The 20,367-nt window shown below is 64.1% G+C and overlaps 2 protein-coding genes across 2 annotated transcripts; one reads left to right on the forward strand and one right to left on the reverse strand.

The window, feature by feature from the left end:
* Positions 1-60: 60 nt before the first annotated feature.
* On the forward strand, positions 61-5,990 carry LOC137466517 (UDP-galactose translocator-like). The gene is given in 7 exon segments (XM_068178244.1): positions 61-274; positions 847-857; positions 859-1,030; positions 1,985-2,136; positions 4,008-4,675; positions 5,879-5,930; positions 5,962-5,990. Coding segments are annotated over 6 exon segments (1,092 nt in total). The 5' UTR covers positions 61-213; the 3' UTR covers positions 5,907-5,930; positions 5,962-5,990.
* A 376-nt stretch (positions 5,991-6,366) lies between these two features.
* Positions 6,367-19,972, reverse strand: PORCN (porcupine O-acyltransferase). The gene is made up of 13 exons (XM_068178243.1): positions 19,766-19,972; positions 18,570-18,762; positions 18,057-18,100; positions 16,705-16,895; positions 15,163-15,293; positions 13,723-13,737; positions 12,200-12,322; positions 10,924-11,024; positions 9,836-9,912; positions 8,658-8,721; positions 7,329-7,414; positions 6,789-6,899; positions 6,367-6,712 (listed from the first exon to the last, which is right to left on the reverse strand). Exons 1-13 carry the CDS (start codon positions 19,899-19,901, stop codon positions 6,611-6,613), a joined length of 1,374 nt encoding a protein of 457 aa, XP_068034344.1. The 5' UTR covers positions 19,902-19,972; the 3' UTR covers positions 6,367-6,610.
* Between the last annotated feature and the right edge of the window lie 395 nt (positions 19,973-20,367).

Consider the following 20,367-nt stretch of genomic DNA (forward strand, 5'->3'; position numbering starts at 1 on the left):
CGTGGCTTACAGGGCTAGAGAGACGGGAACAGCGCGAGGCGGTGGCGGGAAGTGCGCGAGGCGAGCGCTGATTGGTCAGGCTGGCCGAGGGGGCGGGACGCCGCGTGAAAGTGCGCACGGGGATTGGCTGGACCGAGAGAAGGCGGAGCCACTCCCCCTCGGTGGGCGGGGCCGCGGCGTGGCCGGAAGCGGAACTGCTGTGCAGGTGCCACCATGGCGGCCCCGGGGGCGGCGGACGGGGGAGGCTCCGGCGACTCCGCGGGGCCCGCGACGGGTGAGGGGGAACGGGCGGGGGCGGCCGTGGGGCAGGGGGCCCGGGCAGAGCCGGGGGGGGGCTGCGGGGCGGGGGATCCGGCCGGGGGCTGCGGGGTGAGGGGGGCCGGGGGTGCTCTGGGGGATATGGGGGGCGGGGGGCGATGGGCTGGGGGGATCTGGGGGTGCTCTGGGTGGTCCCGGGGATCTGGGGGTGCTCTGGGGGATGGGGCTGGGGGAGCTCTGGGGGGTCTGAGGTGTGGGGAGGGTTGGGGTCGAGCCGGGGGCGGGGGCGTCCATGGGGTCTGAGGGTGTCTGGGGGAGCCGGGGCACGGGGAGCGGTGGGGCAGGGCCGGGAGGCGCCCGTGGGGGGGCTGCGGGCGGTTCTGGGGGGCGCGGGGCAGACGCGGCAGAGGGGTCGTGGGCGGGCAGGGCTTTGGGGGTGTGAGGGGGGTCCCACCGTGGGAGCCCAGGTGACCCTCGGGGTCTCGGCGGGGGAAGGTCCCATCCCGGGGAGCCGGGGCCGCGCCCGGGGTGTCCCTCGGGGGGCGGCCCGGGGTCCTCCACACGCCGTGACCCGCGGCGTCCCCGCAGTGTCACGGCGGGGTGAAGTACGCCAGCCTGGGCGTGCTGGTGCTGCAGAACGCGTCGCTGGTGCTCAGCATCCGCTACGTGCGCACCCTGCCCGGGGAGCGCTTCCTGCCCACCACCGCCGTGGTGATGGCCGAGGCCATGAAGGGCAGCGCCTGCCTGCTGCTGCTGCTCATCCAGCACCGGGGTAGGGACATGGGGACAATGGGGACAGCAGGTCTGTGCCTGCTGCTGCTGCTCATCCAGCACCGGGGTAGGGACATGGGGACACGGGGACAATGGGGACAGCAGGTCTGTGCCTGCTGCTGCTGCTCATCCAGCACCGGGGTGGGGACATGGGGACATGGGGACAATGGGGACAGCAGGTCTGTGCCTGCTGCTCATCCAGCACCGGGGTAGGGACATGGGGACACGGGGGACAATGTGGACAGCAGGTCTGTGCCTGCTGCTGCTGCTCATCCAGCACCGGGGTAGGGACATGGGCATAGTGGGGACATGAGGGACATGGAGGACACTGGGTCTGTGCCTGCTGCTGCTGCTCATCCAGCACCGGGGTAGGGACATGGGGACATGGGGACAATGGGGACAGCAGGTCTGTGCCTGCTGCTGCTGCTCATCCAGCACCGGGGTGGGGACATGGGCATAGTGGGGACATGGGGGACATGAGGGACATGGAGGACACTGGGTCTGTGCCTGCTGCTGCTCATCCGGCACCAGGGTGAGCCTGGCGACAGCAGGGACACGGGGACATGGGGACATCGGGGACACCGGCTCTGTGTGTGCTGCTGCTCATCCGGCACAGGGCTAGGGACTCTGGGGACATGGGGGGGACACGGGGGTACAGGCCACACCTGGTGCTGTGCCGTCCTCGTGCTCTGAGGTGAGCACGGGTGGGGGGATGGGACACAAAGGAGACACGAGAGACCAGGAGGGGACTTGGGAGGGGTCACGTGGCGAGGACACTGGGGACATTGGAGGGACGAAGGTGTCAAGTGGCAGAGATGTGGGGGACACGAAGGGACTTGAGGGTCTCTTGCTGGGGACACGAGGGGACGCGGGAGACTCACGGTGGGGGTGACAGTGACGGAGTGGCCTTGGCCGGCCCGGGCCACGTCCCTGTCCCTGAGCCCTGTCCCCCCAGGCAGTGTCCGGCAGACGGCGGTGACGCTGCACGAGGCCGTGGTGGGACAGTTTGGGGACACGCTGCGCCTGGCTGTCCCCTCCCTCATCTACACCCTGCAGAACAACCTGCAGTACGTGGCCATCTCCAACCTGCCCGCAGCCACCTTCCAGGTGGGACACGGGGACAGGTGGCACAGGGGGGGTGTGTGATCAGCTCGGGGACCTTGGGGACCGTGCTGGAGTCCCTGTGCCCATGTCCCTGGGACAGTCACCGTGTCCCTTCCCTGTGTCCTTGTGACAGTCACTGTGTCCCTGTGCCCGTGTCCCTGGGAAAGTCATGGTGTCCTTGTCCCTCTATCCTTGTGACAGTCACCGTGTCCCTGTTCCTCTGTCCTTGTGACACTCACTGTGTTGCTGTCCCCATGTCCCTGTCCCTGTGTCCCTGTGACAGTAACCATGTCCCTGTGCCCGTGTCCCTGTGTCCCTGTGACACTCACTGTGTCCCTGTCCCTGTGTCCTTGTGACAGTCACCATGTCCCTGTCCCTGTGACACTCACCGTGTCCCTGTCCTTGTGTCCCTGTGACACTCACTGTGTCCCTGTCCCCATGTCCCTGTGGCAGTGCCCAGGATCCCCGTCCCTGATGTCCCTGCTGGTGACAGTATCCGTGTCCCTGTTCCCACACCTGTGTCTGTGTCCTGCAGGTGACCCTGTCCCCCAGGTGACCCTGTTCTCGTCCCTGTCCCCAGGTGTCCCCACCCCCGTCACCCTGTCCCTGCTGTCCCTCAGGTGACATACCAGCTGCAGATCCTGTCCCTGTCCCCACATGACTCTGTCCCCACAGGTGTCCCTGTCCCCACATGACTCTCTTCCCGCAGGTGTTCCTGTCCCTGCAGGTGACCCTGTCCTCAGGTGTTCTTGTCCCCCACGTGTCCTTGTGTCACTGTGTCCCCATCCCACAGGTGACCCTGTCCCTGCTGTCACCAGCTGTCCCCTCTCCCAGGTGACCATCCCCACTATCCCCGCAGGTGACCCTGTCCACAGGTGACCATCCCTGCTGTCCCCTGGTGACTGTGCCTGTCCCCACTGTCCCCAGGTGACTGTCCCTGTCCCCGCAGGTGACCCTGTCCCTGTCTCCAGGTGACTGTCCCTGTCCCCATCCCCAGGTGACTGTCCCTGTCCCCAGGTGACTGTCCCTGTCCCTGCTGTCCCCAGGTGACTGTCCCTGTCCCTATCCCCAGGTGACTGTCCCTGTCCCCAGGTGACTGTCCCTGTCCCTATCCCCAGGTGACTGTCCCTGTCCCCAGGTGACTGTCCCTGTCCCTATCCCCAGGTGACTGTCCCTGTCCCCAGGTGACTGTCCCTGTCCCCGCTGTCCCCAGGTGACTGTCCCTGTCCCTATCCCCAGATGACTGTCCCCATCCCCAGGTGACTGTCCCTGTCCCCACTGTCCCCAGGTGACTGTCCCTGTCCCCGCAGGTGACCCTGTCCCTGTCCCCAGGTGACTGTCCCTGTCCCCATCCCCAGGTGACTGTCCCTGTCCCCAGGTGACTGTCCCTGTCCCTGCTGTCCCCAGATGACTGTCCCCATCCCCAGGTGACTGTCCCTGTCCCCGCTGTCCCCAGGTGACTGTCCCTGTCCCCAGGTGACTGTCCCTGTCCCTGCTGTCCCCAGATGACTGTCCCCATCCCCAGGTGACTGTCCCTGTCCCCACTGTTCCCAGGTGACTGTCCCTGTCCTTATCCCCAGATGACTGTCCCCATCCCCAGGTGACTGTCCCTGTCCCCACTGTCCCCAGATGACTGTCCCCATCCCCAGGTGACTGTCCCTGTCCCCGCTGTCCCCAGGTGACTGTCCCTGTCCCCAGGTGACTGTCCCTGTCCCTGCTGTCCCCAGATGACTGTCCCCATCCCCAGGTGACTGTCCCTGTCCCCACTGTCCCCAGGTGACTGTCCCTGTCCCCAGGTGACTGTCCCTGTCCCCAGGTGACTGTCCCTGTCCCCGCTGTCCCCAGGTGACTGTCCCTGTCCCCGCTGTCCCCAGGTGACGTACCAGCTGAAGATCCTGACCACGGCGCTGTTCTCGGTGCTGCTGCTGGGCACGGCGCTGTCGCGGCTGCAGTGGCTGTCGCTGGCGCTGCTCTTCGCGGGGGTGGCGCTGGTGCAGGCGGAGCAGGCGCGGGCCGTGCCCCCGGCCGCGGCGCTGGCGCCGTCCCCGGGCCCCGAGGCGCCGGCGCAGAGCTACGCCGTGGGGCTGGCGGCCGTGGCCGCCTCCTGCCTGTCCTCGGGCTTCGCCGGCGTCTACTTCGAGCGGCTGCTGAAGCGCTCGGACGGCTCCATCTGGCTGCGGAACGTGCAGCTGGGCGCCGTGGGCACGGCCGTGGGGCTGGGCGCCATGCTGGCCGCCGAGGGCCCGGCCGTGGCCGCGCTCGGCTTCTTCTACGGCTACAACGGCGCCGTGTGGGCCGTGGTGGTCAACCAGGCGGCCGGGGGGCTGCTGGTGGCCGTGGTGGTCCGCTACGCCGACAACATCCTCAAGGGCTTCGCCACGGCGCTGTCCATCCTGGCCTCCACGGCCGCCTCGGCGCACCTGTTCGGCTTCCGGCCGCGCGCGCCCTTCCTGGCCGGCACCGCCATGGTCCTGGCCGCCGTGGTGCTCTACGGGCGGCCCCGCGGCAGCCAGCCCGGCAACCGCGGCCAGGACGGCGGCAAGTCAGTGGGGCCCTAGGGACAGGGACGCCCGGGGTGGCCACCGGGAGGGGGAGGGCATGGGGGGGCCGTGAGCGGGGCGGGGACCCGGGTGTGGGGTCAGCAGGTGAGGGGTCAGCAGGTGGCAGGGGCTCGTCAGGGCTCATTAGTGCTCGTTAGGATGGAGGAGCTCCAGGGTCAGCAGGAGGGGACCCCCATCTTGGCCTTGTTTGGGTGGTGGGGAGCTCGTTAATGCTCATTAATGGGTGGGGGCTCATTAAGGCTCATTGGGTGCTGGGCGACCCCAAGGTGGAGATTAATGAGGTCAGAGGTTAATGAGGTTAACAAGGCCGGCAGGGTTAATGAGGTCAGAGGTTAAGGAGGTCGGCGGGTTTAACGCAGTTAATGAAGGGTTAATGGGGGGCTCATCGGGACCCCAGCCCCTCTGTGGGGATCCCCTCCCCCCCCACCCTCCCGCCCGGTGGGGGAGGGGCCGGATGTACAGATTTTGTAGGGGGGAGGGGCTGGGCGCGTTTTTAACGAGATTTGGGGCTAATAAAGGTGGATTTGGTTAACGCAGCGTGCCGGGGGAGGGGCACTAACACACTAACAGGGGCTGGGAGCTATAGGGGACACCCCCCCGGGTCATATGGGATCCATAGGGTCTGCCTGGGCCATATGGAGACTGCCCAGGGCCATATAGGAGACACCCCCGGGGCCATATAGCATCCCTAGGGACTGCCCAGGGCCGTATGGGATCCATAGGGGACACCCCCTGGGCCATATAGGATCCGCAGGGACTGCCCAGGGCCATATGGGATCCATAGGGGACACCCCCTGGGCCATATGGGATCCATAGGGGACACCCCCTGCACCATATGGGATCCATAGGGGACACTCCCTGCGCCATATGGGATCCATAGGGACTGCCCAGGGCCGTATGGGATCCATAGGGGATACCCCCTGCACCATATGGGATCCATAGGGACTGCCCAGGGTTATATGGGATCCATAGGGGACACCCCCCTGCGCCATATAGGATCCATAGGGACTGCCCAGGGTTATATGGGATCCATAGGGTCCCTCCTGGATGCCACAGGCCCCACCCAGGGCCGTACAGGATCCCCCCAGCTCTCCCCAGCCCCTATAGAGCAGCCGGCCCTGCCCAGGCCGTACAGGATCCATAGGGCCGCCCTCAGCGCCCTGTGGGGTCTCTCTCTCTTGCAGGTCTCCCAACAAGGACAAGGGCACCTGACGGCACCGAGCGCCCCCCCGGGCCCTATAGGGACTGCCCGGGGCTCTGCAGGGCGCTATAGGATCCATATGGACCCTCCCCTTCCCCCGCGGGCTCTAGAAGGGCTCTGCAGGGACCCCTCAGTCCCTATAGCCGCCATATGGCCGCCCCCCCCATCGCGGGGGCTATAGGGACCGCTCCCCCCTAGTCCCTATAGGGGCCGTATGGACCCCCCAGTCCCTATAGGGAACTCAGGGACACTCCTGGTCCCCATAGGAGCCCTATGGCCGCTCCCCCCACTCCCGGGGGCTATAGGGGCCCCCCAAGGCCCCTATAGGGGTCATAGGGTTTCCCCCCACCTTCGCGCGCGCTTTTGGGGTGAATGAAGAGAATTTTGGTCAAAGCTTTGGCTCCGCGCCGTCGCCAGGGGGCGCCGCCCCCGCGCTCCCATTGGCCACCCGGCAATGATTGGCAGGAACCATCGAGGCGAGGCTTTATTGGTCCCAGAGCGGTCGCGCTGCGCCACTTCCGCCCGAAAAAGGGCGGGAAACCTCGCGAAGCGGAAGTTGGAACCATCGAGAGGCGCTTCCGGCGGCGCGGAGCGGCCCTCCCCCGCGCGGGGCGGAGCGGCCGCGCTCTCTGTGACGCCCGGTCCTCCCAGCCGCTCCCAGTTCCTCCCAGTGTTCCCAGTTCCCCCCGTGCGCTCCCAGTGCCCTCCCGGAGCCTCAGCGCAGCAGCCGGGCCAGCACCCAGCAGCCCAGCGTCACCCAGTGGCTGGCCCAGTTCAGCTCCGACCACTTGCGCACGGTGTAGGCCATGCCATAACCCTGAGGGGACGAGATGGCGTCAGGCTCAGAGCGACCCCAAACCTTGGGGGGGCTCTGGGGGGCTCGGGGGTCCCACCTGCTCCTCCACGGCGTCCTCGGCCTCCACATCGAACAGGGCGCCCAGGTAGGACAGGTGGAACAGGGCCAGGGCGCCCAGGGCCATGTTCAGAGCCCGCACCCACAGCGTCTGCAGGTCCCCAAAAATTTTCAGGGACCCCAAAGACCTTCAGGGACCCCCCAGATCCCCCGTGTTCACTGCCCGCGCCCACAGCGTCTGCGGGACCCCAAAAACCTTCAGGGACCCCCCCAGATCCTCCCTGTTCAGAGCCCACACCCACAGCATCTGCGAGACCCCAAAAACCTTCTGAGAGCCCCATGGAACCCCCAAATCCCGCCCCAGAGAGCCTGCAGGACCCCCAAACCCCCTTTGCCGTGCCCCCCAGGGACCCCCAGCCCTCCCCCAGATCCCCTCAGAGCCCCCCAGACCCTCTGCCCTCCCCCTGGTGCCCCCAAACTCCCCAAAGCCCTATCGTGCCCTCCACGCCCCCCTTTAGCCCCTTATCGCCCCCAGAGCCCCCCGGAGCCCCCACAGGGACCCCCGGTGCCCCCGGCTCACGTCCTTGTGGCGGTGGCTGCAGCGCGGGGGGCAGCGCTTGGACAGCACGCAGGCGTCAAAGATGGCGGCCAGGCGCTGCCTCAGGGCTGGGTGGGGAGGGCGGGGTCAGCGTGGCCACGCCCCCCTGAAGGCCACGCCCCCCACAATGCCATCCATCACTGTAGGCTCCACCCACACCCTCATGGCTCCGCCCAGCTCTGCAGGCTCCACCCACAACCCCATAGCCCCACCCATCACTGTAGGCTCCACCCACACCCTCCTAGCTCCACCCATCACTGCAGGCTCCACCTGCACTGTAACAGCCCCGCCCATCACTTCAGGCTCCACCCACACCCACACACCCCCACCCATCACTACAGGCTCCACCCACGCATTACAGCCCCGCCCATCTCTGCAGGCTCCACCTGCACCCACACAGCCCCACCCATCACTGCAGGCTCCACCCACAACCTCACAGCTCTGCCCATCACTGCCGGCTCCACCCACAACCTCATGGTTCCACCCATCTCTGCAGGCTCCACCCACTCATTACAGCCCCGCCCATCACTGCAGGCTCTACCCACAACCCCATAGCCCCACCCATCACTGTAGGCTCCACCCACACCCTCATAGCTCCACCCATCACTTCAGGCTCCACCCACACTCACACAGCCCCACCCATCACTACAGGCTCCACCCACTCATTACAGCCCCGCCCATCACTGCAGGCTCCACCCACAAACCCACAGCCCCACCCATTGCGGCAGGCTCCACCCACACACAGCCCCACCCATCACTACAGGCTCCACCCACTCATTACAGCCCCGCCCATCACTGCAGGCCCCACCCACAACCTCACAGCTCTGCCCATCACTGCCGGCTCCACCCACAACCTCATGGTTCCACCCATCTCTGCAGGCTCCACCCACTCATTATAGCCCCGCCCATCTCTGCAGGCTCCACCCACACAGCCCCACCCATCGCTGCAGGCTCCACCCACACCCATACAGCCCTACCCATCACTACAGGCTCCACCCACTCATTACAGCCCCGCCCATCACTGCAGGCTCCACCCACACCCTCATAGCCCCACCCATCACTGCAGGCTCCACCCACACACTCAGCCCCGCCCACCCCTGCAGGCTCCACCCACAGCCCTTATAGCCTAATCAGCCATAAGCCCCACCCCTACCCCTGGCCCCACCCACTCTAAGCCCCACCCACACCTCTATTACAACATTGAAGCCCCACCCACACCTTTAGGCCACACCCACATTTAACTCCCCACCCATTAAGCCCCTCCCACACCGAACCCCACATAGCCCCGCCCCTTAAAGGGCCAGCGCTGACCGTGCTCGGCGTAGGTGATGAGGCCCAGGGAGAGCAGCACAGCGGCCAGGTGGAAACTGAGGCCCTGGGGGGACACGGGGCTGCAGGGGGTCCGGGGGGCTTTGGGGGTGTCTGGGGAGGCTTGGGGGAATCCAAGGGGGGTGCTACAGGAGGCTTTGGGGGATCTGGGCCTTTGGGGTGGTCCAGGGGGCTCTTGGGGGAGTCCAGGGGGTTTTTGGGGGGGTCCCAGAGGCTTTTGGGGTGTCTGGGGGGGCTTGGGGGGGTCCGGGGGGCTTTGGGGGGGTCCAGGGTGTTTGGAGGGGTCCAGGGGGGATTTTAGGGGGGTCCAGGGGGCTTTGGGGGGGGGGCCCAGGTGGGACTTTTGGGGGGTCCGGGGGCTTTGAGGGGGTCCAGGGTGTTTGGAGGGGTCCAGGGGGGATTTTAGGGGGGTCCAGGGGGCTTTAGGGGGGGGGTCCAGGGGCTTTTGATGGGGGGGGGTCCAGGGGGGATTTTTGGGGGGTCCGGGGGCTTTTGGGGGGGGTCCAGGGGGGATTTTTGGGAGGTCCGGGGCTTTTGGGGGGGGTCCGGGGGGATTTTTGGGAGGGTCCTGGGTGTCTCGTGTGCAGGGGGACACGGGTGCGGTGTGGGCAGCAGGGCGCTGGGGGGAGTGTGGGGGGATTTGGGGGGGTTTTGGGGTGGTTTTTGGGGTGGTTTTGAGGGTTTTGGGGTGTCTTCGGGGTGTTTCTGGGGTGGAATTTGGAGGTTTTGCAGTGGAATTTGGGATGGTTTTGGGGGTTTGAGGGTAGTTTGGGGGTGGAATTTGGGAGGGTTTGGGGTGGATTTGGGGTCCCTCATGTGCAGCAGGACACTGGGGTGATTTTTTGGGGTGGTTTTGGGGTCCCCCATGTGCAGCAGCGGGTCTGGGGTGGTTTTTGGGGTGGTTTTTGGGGTGTTTTGGGATGGTTTTTTTGGGTGTTTTGGGGTGTTTTGGGATGGGTTTTTGGGTGTTTTGGGGTGTTTTGGGATGGGTTTTTTGGGTGTTTTTGGGATTTTGGGGGGGTTGGGGTGGTTTGGGATGTTTTTTGGGGGGTTTTTGGGGTGTTTTGGGATTTTTGGGGGGGTTTTGGGGTGTTTTGGGATGTTTTTTTGGGGGTTTTGGGGTGTTTTGGGATTTTTTGGGGTGTTTTGGGGTCCCTCACATGCAGCAGGGCGCTGGCTGCGTAGGTGCCCAGCACGGCAGCGAAGGTGCCCAGGCAGCGAGCGGTCTGGAACACATCTGCATGGGGGACACCAGTCACACCAGTAACACCAGTCACATCAGTAACGCCAGTAACACCAATATGGGACACCAGTCACACCAGTCACACCAGTCACACCAGTAACACCAGTATGGGACATCAGTCACACCAGTATGGGACACCAGTAACACCCGGTAACACCAGTAACACCCAGTAACCGTCAGTAACACCAGTAACACCAGTCACACCAGTAACACCAATATGGGGACACCAGTCACACCAGTATGGGACACCAGTCACACCAGTAACACCAGTATGGGAACACCACTCACATCAGTAACACCAGTCACACCAGTAACACCAATATGGGGACACCAGTCACACCAGTAACACCAGTATGGAACACCAGTCACACCAGTAACACCAGTATGGAACACCACTCACATCAGTAACACCAGTCACACCAGTAACACCAGTATGGAACACCAGTCACATCAGTAACACCAGTCACACCAGTAACACCAATATGGGACACCAGTCACACCAGTAACACCAGTATGGGACACCAGTCACATCAGTAACACCAGTCAGTCACACCAGTCACATCGGTCACACCAGTCACACCAGTATGGGACACCAGTAACACCAGTCACACCAGTATGGGACACCAGTCACACCAGTAACATCAGTATAGAATACCAGTCACACCAGTATGGGACACCAGTAACACCAGTATGGAAACACCAGTCACACCAGTCACATCAGTAACACCAGTATAGAATACCAGTCACACCAGTCACACCAGTATGGGACAACAGTCACACCAGTCACACCAGTATGGTACACCAGTAACACCAGTATAGAATACCAGTCACGCCAGTCACACCAGTATGGAACACCAGTCACACCAGTATGGGACACCAGTCACACCAGTTACACCAGTATAGAATACCAGTCACACCAGTCACACCAGTATGGGCTCCTGGCCCCCACCCATCCCTCCCAGTCCCTCCCAGTGCCCCCAGTGCCCCCAGTGCCCCCGTGCTCACAGGTGTGCAGCCAGCGGGACATGGGCAGGTTCCAGTTTGTCACCACCTCGGCCATGGAGCGCGGCAGCTCCACCCGCAGGGGCCGGGACACGGCCAGGTCCCTGGGGACACAGGGACACGGTGACACGGGGACAGGGTGACACAGAGGGGACACAGGGACAGGGTGACACGGGGAAAGGGTGACACAAGGACAGGGTGACACAGGGACAGGGGTGACACAGGGACAGGCTGACAGAGGGGACAGTGTTCACATGGGGGTCACAGGGACAGTGTCACACCAGTCAGTGCCATGTTGTCACACAGAGGGATCAGTGTCACAGTGTCACACAGGGGTGTCAGTGCCACGCTATCAGTGTCACACAGGGGTCAGTGTCACACAGAGGGGTCAGTGCCACTTAAAGGGACCCCCCACCTGACTTAAAGGGGTCAGTGTCACACAGAGGGGTCAGTGTCACACACAGGGGTCACTGTCACACACAGGGGTCACTGTCACACAGAGGGGTCAGTGTCACACATGGGTCAGTGTCACAGTGTCACACAGGGGTCAGTGCCACGCTATCAGTTGTCACACAGGGCTCAGTGTCACTCAGAGGGGTCAGTGTCACACGGAGGGGTCAGTGTCACACACAGGTCAGTGTCACAGTGTCACACACGGGTCAGTGCCACACTATCAGTGTCACACAGGGCTCAGTGTCACACAGAGGGGTCAGTGTCACACGGAGGGGTCAGTGTCATACAGAGGGGTCAGTGTCACACACAGGTCAGTGTCACAGTGTCACACAGAGAGGTCAGTGCCACACTATCAGTGTCACACAGGGCTCAGTGTCACACACAGGGGTCAGTGTCACACAGGGGTCAGTGTCAGTGTGACACAGAGAGGTCAGTGTCACTCAGAGGGGTCAGTGTCACACAGAGGAGGTCAGTGTCACACAGGGGTCAGTGTCAGTGTCACACAGAGAGATCAGGTCACAGGGGGTCAGTGTCAGTGTCACACAGAGAGGTCAGTGTCACTCAGAGGGGTCAGTGTCACACAGAGAGGTCAGTGTCACACAGAGAGGTCAGTGTAACACAGGGGTCAGTGTCACACAGGGGTCAGTGTCACACAGAGGGGTCAGTGTCACAGGGGGGCGCAGTCCCTGTCCCCGCGGGGTGTCCCTGTCCCTGCGGGGTGTCCCTGTCCCCGTGGGGTGTCCCTGTCCCTGCGGGGTGTCCCTGTCCCCGCGGGGTGTCCCTGTCCCCGCAGTGTCGCTGTCGCCGCAGTGTCGCTGTCCCTCACCAGTGCAGGTGCTCGTGGCGCACGGTGGCCCCGGAGCCGGGCCAGCGTGTGGCCTCGGACAGGAAGGCCACAAAGTAGTTACTGAAGTGGAACGAGAGGGCGCTCTCGTAGGCGCGGAGCCACCTAGCAGCCGGGAGAACCGGGGCACGGGGGGACACGGGGGGGTTTGGGGGGGACATGGGAGAGTTTGGGGGGGTTTGGGGGGGAAATGGGGGGGACATGAGGGGTTTGGAGGGGATTTTGGGGAAAACGGGAGAGTTCAGGGTTTGGGGGGATTTTGGAGAAACGGGGGTGTTTGGGGTTTGGGGGGATTTGGGGGAGTTCACGGTTTGGGGGGAATTTGGGGAGTTCAGGGTTTGGGGAGGATTTGGAGGAGTACAGGGTTTGGGGGGGATTTGGGGGAGTTCACAGTTTGGGGTTTGGGGGGATTTGGGGGAGTTCAGGGTTTGGGGGGATTTGGGGGAGTTTGGGATTTGGGGAATTTGGAGGAGTTTGGCGGGATTTGGGAGAGTTCAGGGTTTGAGGGGATTTGGGGGGGATTTGAGGGAGTTCAGGGTTTGGGGGAATTTGGGGGAGTTTGGGATTGGGGGGGATTTGGGGTTTGGGGGGATTTGGGGGAGTTCAGGGGTTGGAGGGGATTTGGGGGAATTTGGATGAGTTTGGGGGGATTTTGGGGGAATTTGGAGGAGTTTGGGGGGATTTGGGGGAGTTTGGGGTTTGGGGGAATTTGGGAGTGATTTAGGGTTTGGTGAGATTTTGGGGGGATTATAGGGGGAGTTTTTGGGGACATGGGGGGATTTGGAGGGAAATGTGAGATTTAGGGAGATTTTGGGGTGTCATGGTGGGATTTGAGGTGGATATTGGGGGGTTGTGGGGGAAATTGAAGGTTTGTGGGGATTTCAGGGGTTTGGGGGGGACAGGGAGCAGTTGGGGGGGATTTGGAGGAGTTTGGGGGAACAGGAGGGAGTTTTGGGGGATTTGGAGGGATTGAGGAATTTGGGGGTGACATGGGGGGGTGGGAGGGGATTTGGGGGGGATTTGGGAGGGGATTGGGGGGATATGGGGGGTTGGGAGGGGATTTGGGGGGGATTTGGGAGTGGATTGGGGGATATTGGGGGGTTGGGAAGGGATTTGGGGGGGATTTGGGAGGGGATTTAGGGGATGGGGGATTTGGGAGGGGATTGGGGGATATGGGAGGGGGCGTTGGGGGGCCACATGGGGGATGGGGGGGACACACATTAAGGTGCCAGCCCCATCTCACATTCCCTCAACGTCCCCCCATCCCCCAGATCCCCCCTGTGCCCCCCTCCCCCCCATCCCCGCACCCTCCCAGGGACCCCACAAATCCCCTCGGGCTCCCCCAAACCCCCCAGGACCCTCCAAATCCCCCCCTCCCCCCCCCAATCCCTAAATGCCCCATTCACGTCCCATTCCCACCCCAAACCCCTCCTGCCCTCCCCAAACCCTTTTTGGGTCCCCCAAACCCCCCTGGCCCCCCAAAATCCCCCCCAAATCACCCTCACCTGGCCAAGACGCTCCTGGGCAGCACCGGGGGAACAGAGAGGTCAGTGAGGGGGGGCTGGGAGGTTCTGGGGGATTTTGGGGGTCCCGGGGAGGGTTTGGGGTCCCCAGGGGATGTTCAGGGGTTCCCACTGTGGCTGGGGGGGTTCCCGAGGGATTTTGGGGGTCCTGGGAAGGGATTTAGGGCCCACCCCCCCTGAGGTTTTTGGGGCCCTTGGTACAGTTTGGGGATCACTGGGGTTTGGGGGGCTCTTGGGTAGATTTTGGGGGTCCCCGGGGGGTGGGGATCCCCAGGAAGATTTGGGGGAGCCTTGGGGGTTTTGAGGGACCCTAGGGAGGGTTTGGAGGGGATTTTAGGGGGACTTTGGGGGAGGATTTTGGGGTGTCCTGGGGGGATTGTGGGGGCGTACTTGGAGGATATTTTGGAGAATATTTTGGGGGGATTTGGGGGATATTTGGGGGGGATTTTGGGGACATTGGGGGATATTTTAGAGTTTTGGGGGGGATTCTGGGAGGGATTCTGGGGAGGGATTTTGGGGTGTCCTGGGGGGGGGACTGAGGGGGAGTGTGACGGGGGTATTTGGGGGATATTTTGGAGGTTTTGGGGGGCTTTGGGGGATACTTTGGGGGAATTTGGGGGATATTTTGGGGGGAGATTTGGGGGATATTTAGGGATGCTTTGGGGGATATCTTGGGGGGGTTTGGGAATATTTAGTGGGATTTGGGGGGTATTTGGGGGATATTTTGGGGGGATTTGGGGGACATTTTGGAGGATTTGGTGGGATTTGGGGGAATATCTTGGGGGGATATTTTGGGGGGATTTGGGGGACATTTTGGGAAATATCTTGGGGGTTGGGGGATATTTTGGAGTTTTTGGGGGGGATTTGGGGTGGATTCTGGGAGGGATTCTGGGGGAGGATTTTGGGGTGTCCTGGGGGGGATTGAGGGGGAGTGTGAGGGGGGTATTTGGGGGATATTTTGGAGGTTGTGGGGGGGATTTAGGGGATATTTTGGAGAATTTGGAGATATTTTGGAGGTTTTGGAGGAATTTGGGAGGGATTTGGTGGGGATTTGGGGGATATCTTGGGGGGATTTGGGGGATATCTTGGGAGGGTTTGGGGGGATTTCGGGATATCTTGGGAGGGTTTGGGGGGATTTGGGGGATTATCTTGGGGGAATTTGGGGATATCTTGGGAGGGTTTGGGGGGTGATTTGGGGGATATCTTAGGGGGGTTTGGGGGATGTGGAAGGGAGATTTGGGGGATATCTTGGGGGTATTTGGGAGATATTTTAGGGGGATTTGGGGGATATTTTGGAGGTTTTGGGGGATATCTTGGAGGTTTTGGGAGGGGATTTGGGGGATATCTTGGGGGGGATTTGGGGGACATTTTGGGGGGATTTGTGGTATATTTTGGGCACAGTTTGGGGCACGGGGGTCCCACCTGCGCAGGGCCCGTGCCCCGTAGAGGGGCAGCAGGCTGGAGAACAGGAAGGGCGCCAGGCAGGTGCTGACCAGGAGGCAGAGCAGGGCCAGCCCCAGGCTCCGCAGCCCCTTCCGCGCCCAGGCCACGCTCTGGGGACACCGGGGGGGTCAGGGGCGGGGACACGGACAGACACACGGACAGGGACAGAGACACGGACACGGGGACAGAGACACGGACAGGGACAGAGACACGGACAGGGACAGAGACACGGACACACAGACAGGGACAGACACACGGACAGGGACAGACACACGGACACATGGACAGGGACAGACACACAGACAGAGACACAGGGACACAGGCACAGACACAAGGACAGGGACAGACACACGGACAGGGGCAGAGACACAGGGACACAGGGACAGACACACGGACACAGGGACAGACACACGGACAGGGACAGAGACACAGGGACACAGGGACAGACACACGGACACAGGGACAGACACGGGGACACCCCCAGACCCCCAGGGACACCCCCAGGGACACCCCCAAACCAAACCCCCCATCACTGACACCCCCAAATCCTGAACCCCCCCAGGGACACCCCCAGGGACACCCCCAAACCAAACCCCCCATCACTGACACCCCCAAATCCTGAACCCCCCCAGGGACACCCCCACAGACACCCCCAACCCCCCCAAACACCCGTCCCCTCCCAGACACCCCCAGAGACCCCAAATGCCAGCACGCCCCCGACACCCCTCACCCCCCCCCGGGCCCCCCCAAACCTTCTCAGCCCCCCCAACCCCCATCCCTGTCCCCTCCAACCCCCCCAAACCCTCAGTACCCCCAAACCTGCCCACCCCCCCTTAGTGCCCCCCAAAATCCCCCTCTGCTCCTCAAAGCCCCCCAATCCCCCGCTGCCCCCCCAAACTCCCCCGTTCCCCCAAATCCCCCATTTACCTCCAACCTCCCATCTTCCCCAAAATCCCCCCCAAATCCCCATTTCTCCCCAAATCCCCATTTCCCCCAAACTCCCAATTTGCCCCAAAACCCCCCAAATCCCCATTTCCCCCCATTACCCCCAAATCCCTATTTTCCCCCATTTCCCCCAAATCCTGTTTCTCTCCCCATTTCCCTTAAATCCCCATTTTCTCCCCATTTCCCCCAGATCCCTGTTTTCCCCCCAGATCCCTATTTTCCCTCATTTTCCCCAAATCCTGTCTTTTCCCCCATTACCCCTAAATCCCTATTTTCTCTCATTTTCCCCAAATCCCCATTTCCCCCCATTACCCCAAATCCCTATTTTCCCCCAGATCCCCGTTTCCCCCCATTTCCCCCAGATCCCCGTTTTCCCCCCAGATCCCTATTTTCCCTCATTTCCCCCAAATCCCCGTTTTTTCCCCCATTTCCCTCAAATCCCCATTTCCCCCAGATCCCCGTTTTCCCCCCAGATCCCTATTTTCCCTCATTTCCCCCAAATCCCCGTTTTTTCCCCCATTTCCCCCAGATCCCCGTCCTACCCCCATTTCCCCCAGATCCCGTTTCCCCCCGTACCAGGGGCGGCCCCTCCACGGATCTCAGGTAGGCGCCGAAGGGCTCCCAGGGCCCGAAGACCACGGAGCCGGGCGAGCAGAGGTAGCCCAGGACCTGCGCGGGGCTGGGCTCGGCCGCGCCCGCCCCGCCGGCCCCGCGGTCCAGGTCAAAGCCCAGCGACACGGCCTTCATGGCCACCACCATCTGCGCCCCTGCGGCGACACCGGGACCCCAACATCAGGGGGACCCCGACACCCTGGCACCCCAACATCGGGCACCCCGACATCAGGGGGACCCCAACACCCTGGCACCCCAACATCGGGCACCCCGCATCAGGGAACCCCAACATCAGGGGGACCCCAACACCCTGGCACCCCAACATCGGGCACCCCGCATCGGGGAACCCCAACATCAGGGGGACCCCAACACCCTGGCACCCCAACATCGAGCACCCAGCATCGGGGAACCCCAACATCAGGGGGACCCCAACACCCTGGCACCCCAACATCGAGCACCCAGCATCGGGGAACCCCAACACCAGGGGTGTCCTCAACACCGGGGAGCAGTCAGGGCCACCCTGCCACTGGGGACCCGACACTGGGGCACCCCAACATCAGGGGGCACCCCAACACCGGGGTGGTCCCTGACACTAGGGACCAGTCAGGGGCACCCCAACACCGGGCACCCCAACACTGGGGGCACCCTGACACCAGGGACCAGTCAGGAGCGCCCTGACACCAGGCACCCCAACACTGGGGAACATCCGACACCGGGGCACCCCAACATCGGGGCACCCCGACACCAGGGACCAGTCAGGGGCACCCCGACACTGGGGGGACCCCAACACTGGGGACCTGCATCAGGGGCACCCAGCATCGGGAGCACCCCAACATTGGGGGACCCCAACACCAGGGGGACCCCAACACCGGGGACCCACATCAGGGGGACCCCAACATCGGGAGCACCCCAACACCGGGGGAACCCCAACACCAGGGACCCGTGTCAGGGGGACCCCAATATCGGGGGGAGCCCCTACATCAGAGGGGCCCACATGGGGGACCCCAAAATCAGAGGGCACCCCAAAATCAGGGGGGACCCTAACATCAGTGAGCACCCCAAAATCAGAGGGGACCCCAAAATCGGGGTGTGCCCCACATCCCCTAGGGAGGAAGGAACTGGGGGTCCCAAAAGGGGGGAGGGCTGGAGGGGGTCTCACCCTCACCACCATCTCTGCCCCTGGGGGACCCCAAAATCAGGGGGGATCCCCAAACTGGAGGGATCCCCAAGGTGTGGGGGAGGGGAATGGGGCCTGTGGGGCTGGGGGGAATCTGGGGGTCCTGGGGGGGATCTGGGGGTCCTGGGGGGGGTCTCACCTCTCATCTTGTGCCACGTGACCGTGTCCACCATGTGCAGCTCCCTGGGGGGGCTCCCAGTCACTCCCAGTTCAACACCATCAACCCCCCAGTTCATCCCAGTGCCCCTCGCTCGTCTACCTCCCCGTCAATGCTCTCAGTCCTTCCCAGTTACCCCCAGTTCTTCTCAACTTCTGCCCAGTTCATCTCCCTGCTGCTTCCAGCATCCTCCCAGTGTCCCCAAACCTCCTCCCAGTGCCCCCAAATGCCCTCCCAGTGCCCCCAGTCCCCCTCCCAGTGCCCTCAAACCCCTCCCAGTCTCTCCCAGTGCCCCCAAACCCTGGCCCAGTCCCTCCCAGCATGCTGTAGCCCATGAGCAGGTAGCTAAGAGCAGCCTGGACGAGGCAGAGCCCCCCCGGAGCCCCTCCCAGCACCCCCAAATCACCCAATCACCCCCCACCCCCCCTCCCAGTGCCCCTCCAAGCACCCCCAAATCACCCCTAACCCCCTCCCAGTGCCCTCCAGTGCCCGTACCCCATGAGCAGGTAGCTGAGGGCGGCCAGGGCGAGGCAGAGCCCCCTGTGGGCGCGGGCCCGGCTCAGGAGCAGGGTGAGGACGCAGAGCCCGCTCAGCAGGGCCACCCACAGCGCCTGGGCCCCGAAGAAATGGTGCAGGGCCAGTAGCCCCCCGGCCGCCGCTCCCGCGTGCTTCCCCCCCCGCGGCAGGGCTGTGCCACAGGGGGGTCAGGGGGGCGCCCCCAAACCGGCAAACACCCCCACAAACGGGGGTCCCCTCACCCCAAACCGGCAACACCCCCACAAACGGGGGTCCCCTCACCCAAAACTGGCAACACCCCCACAAACGGGGGTCCCTTCACCCCAAACCGGCAACACCCCCACAAACGGGGGTCCCCTCACCCCAAACTGGCAACACCCCCACAAACGGGGGTCCCCTCACCCAAAACCCCAGAACCCCCGGGTGTCCCCCCACCCAAACCCCCCGGTGTCCCCTCACCCCAAACCCCGGTGTCCCCTCACCCGATCCCCCCGGTGTCCCCTCACCCGATCCCCCCGGTGTCCCCTCACCCCAAACCCCGGTGTCCCCTCACCCGAACCCCTGCGCTACCCCTGGACCCCTCCCCAGACCCCCGAATCCCCCCCGCCCCCCTCACACCCCCGAGCCTCTCCAGACTCCGCCGGCCGCCCCCAGACCCTGGGACCCATCCGAACCCCCGGGATCCCCCCCGGGACCCCTCCAGTCCGCTCAGCCGCCCAGGGCGCCCCCAGACCCCGAAATTCCCAGACCCCCCCTCCCAGCTCCCCATAACCCCGGGACCCCCCGATTCCCCCAGAGCCCCGCATGTTCCCCCGCCCCCCGGCCCCTCACGGAGCCGCCGCAGCACCCGGGACCCTCCTGATGCCCCCGAGTCCCCCAGAGCCCCCCGGACCCCCAGAAACCCCGGGACCCCCCCAGACCCCTGGAACCCCCCGGACCCCCAAAACCCCCGGAACCTCCCGGACCCCCAAAACCCCAAGAACCCTGGAGCCCCCCGGACCCCCGGACCCCCCGGACCCCTGACTCCCTCAGACCCCCGGAACCCCCCAGAGCCCCGGAGCCCTGGAACCCCCCAGCCCTCCGGCCTCCCCAGAGCCCCGGTTCCCCCCAGCCCCTCGGTGTCCCCCCCAGCCGCCCGTCCCGTCCCGTCCCGTCCCGTCCCCGGCCCCACTCACGCAGCCGGTGCAGCAGCCGCGCCCCGAGGCAGAGCAGCAGCAGCGGCCAGAGCTGGGCCAGGCCCTGGCGCGCCGTGGGCACCACGCAGCCCGGCAGCACCTGCGCCGCGAACTCTCGCGGAGGCAACGCCGCCATCCCGACCCGAGCGGGGCTCGCTGCGTGCCGGGACCCCCAAAAAAAAAACCCCAAAAAACCCCAAAAAGCCCCAAAATCCCCGACCCGCGCCTCGCCCGGCACCGCCGCCCGCCCGCCTAAGGGGAAAGGGGCGGGGCCCCGCGCCCACCAATCGGCGCGCGCCGTCCCTCCCCGCGCGGCGACGCTGACCAATCAGAGCGCAGCGCGGCCAAATGGCGCAGCGCGATGGGGCGGCCGTTGCTAAGGGCGGGGCGCGGTTGCCGGGGAGCGGGGGATGCCGGGGGGGCGGGGGCTGGTTGCTAAGGGGCGGGGCTCTGTTGCTATGGGCGGGGCCTCGTTGTCGGGCTCTGGCCCATGTTGCTAGGGGAAGTTGCGTTGCTAGGGGCGGGGCCTGACAGGGCTGTTAGGGGCGGGGTTACTTCGGATGCACCGAAGTGTTGCTAGGGGCGTGGCCTGTTGCCAGGAA

Source organism: Anomalospiza imberbis, unplaced genomic scaffold, assembly GCF_031753505.1.
Source record: "Anomalospiza imberbis isolate Cuckoo-Finch-1a 21T00152 unplaced genomic scaffold, ASM3175350v1 scaffold_244, whole genome shotgun sequence".
Lineage (NCBI taxonomy): Eukaryota > Metazoa > Chordata > Aves > Passeriformes > Viduidae > Anomalospiza > Anomalospiza imberbis.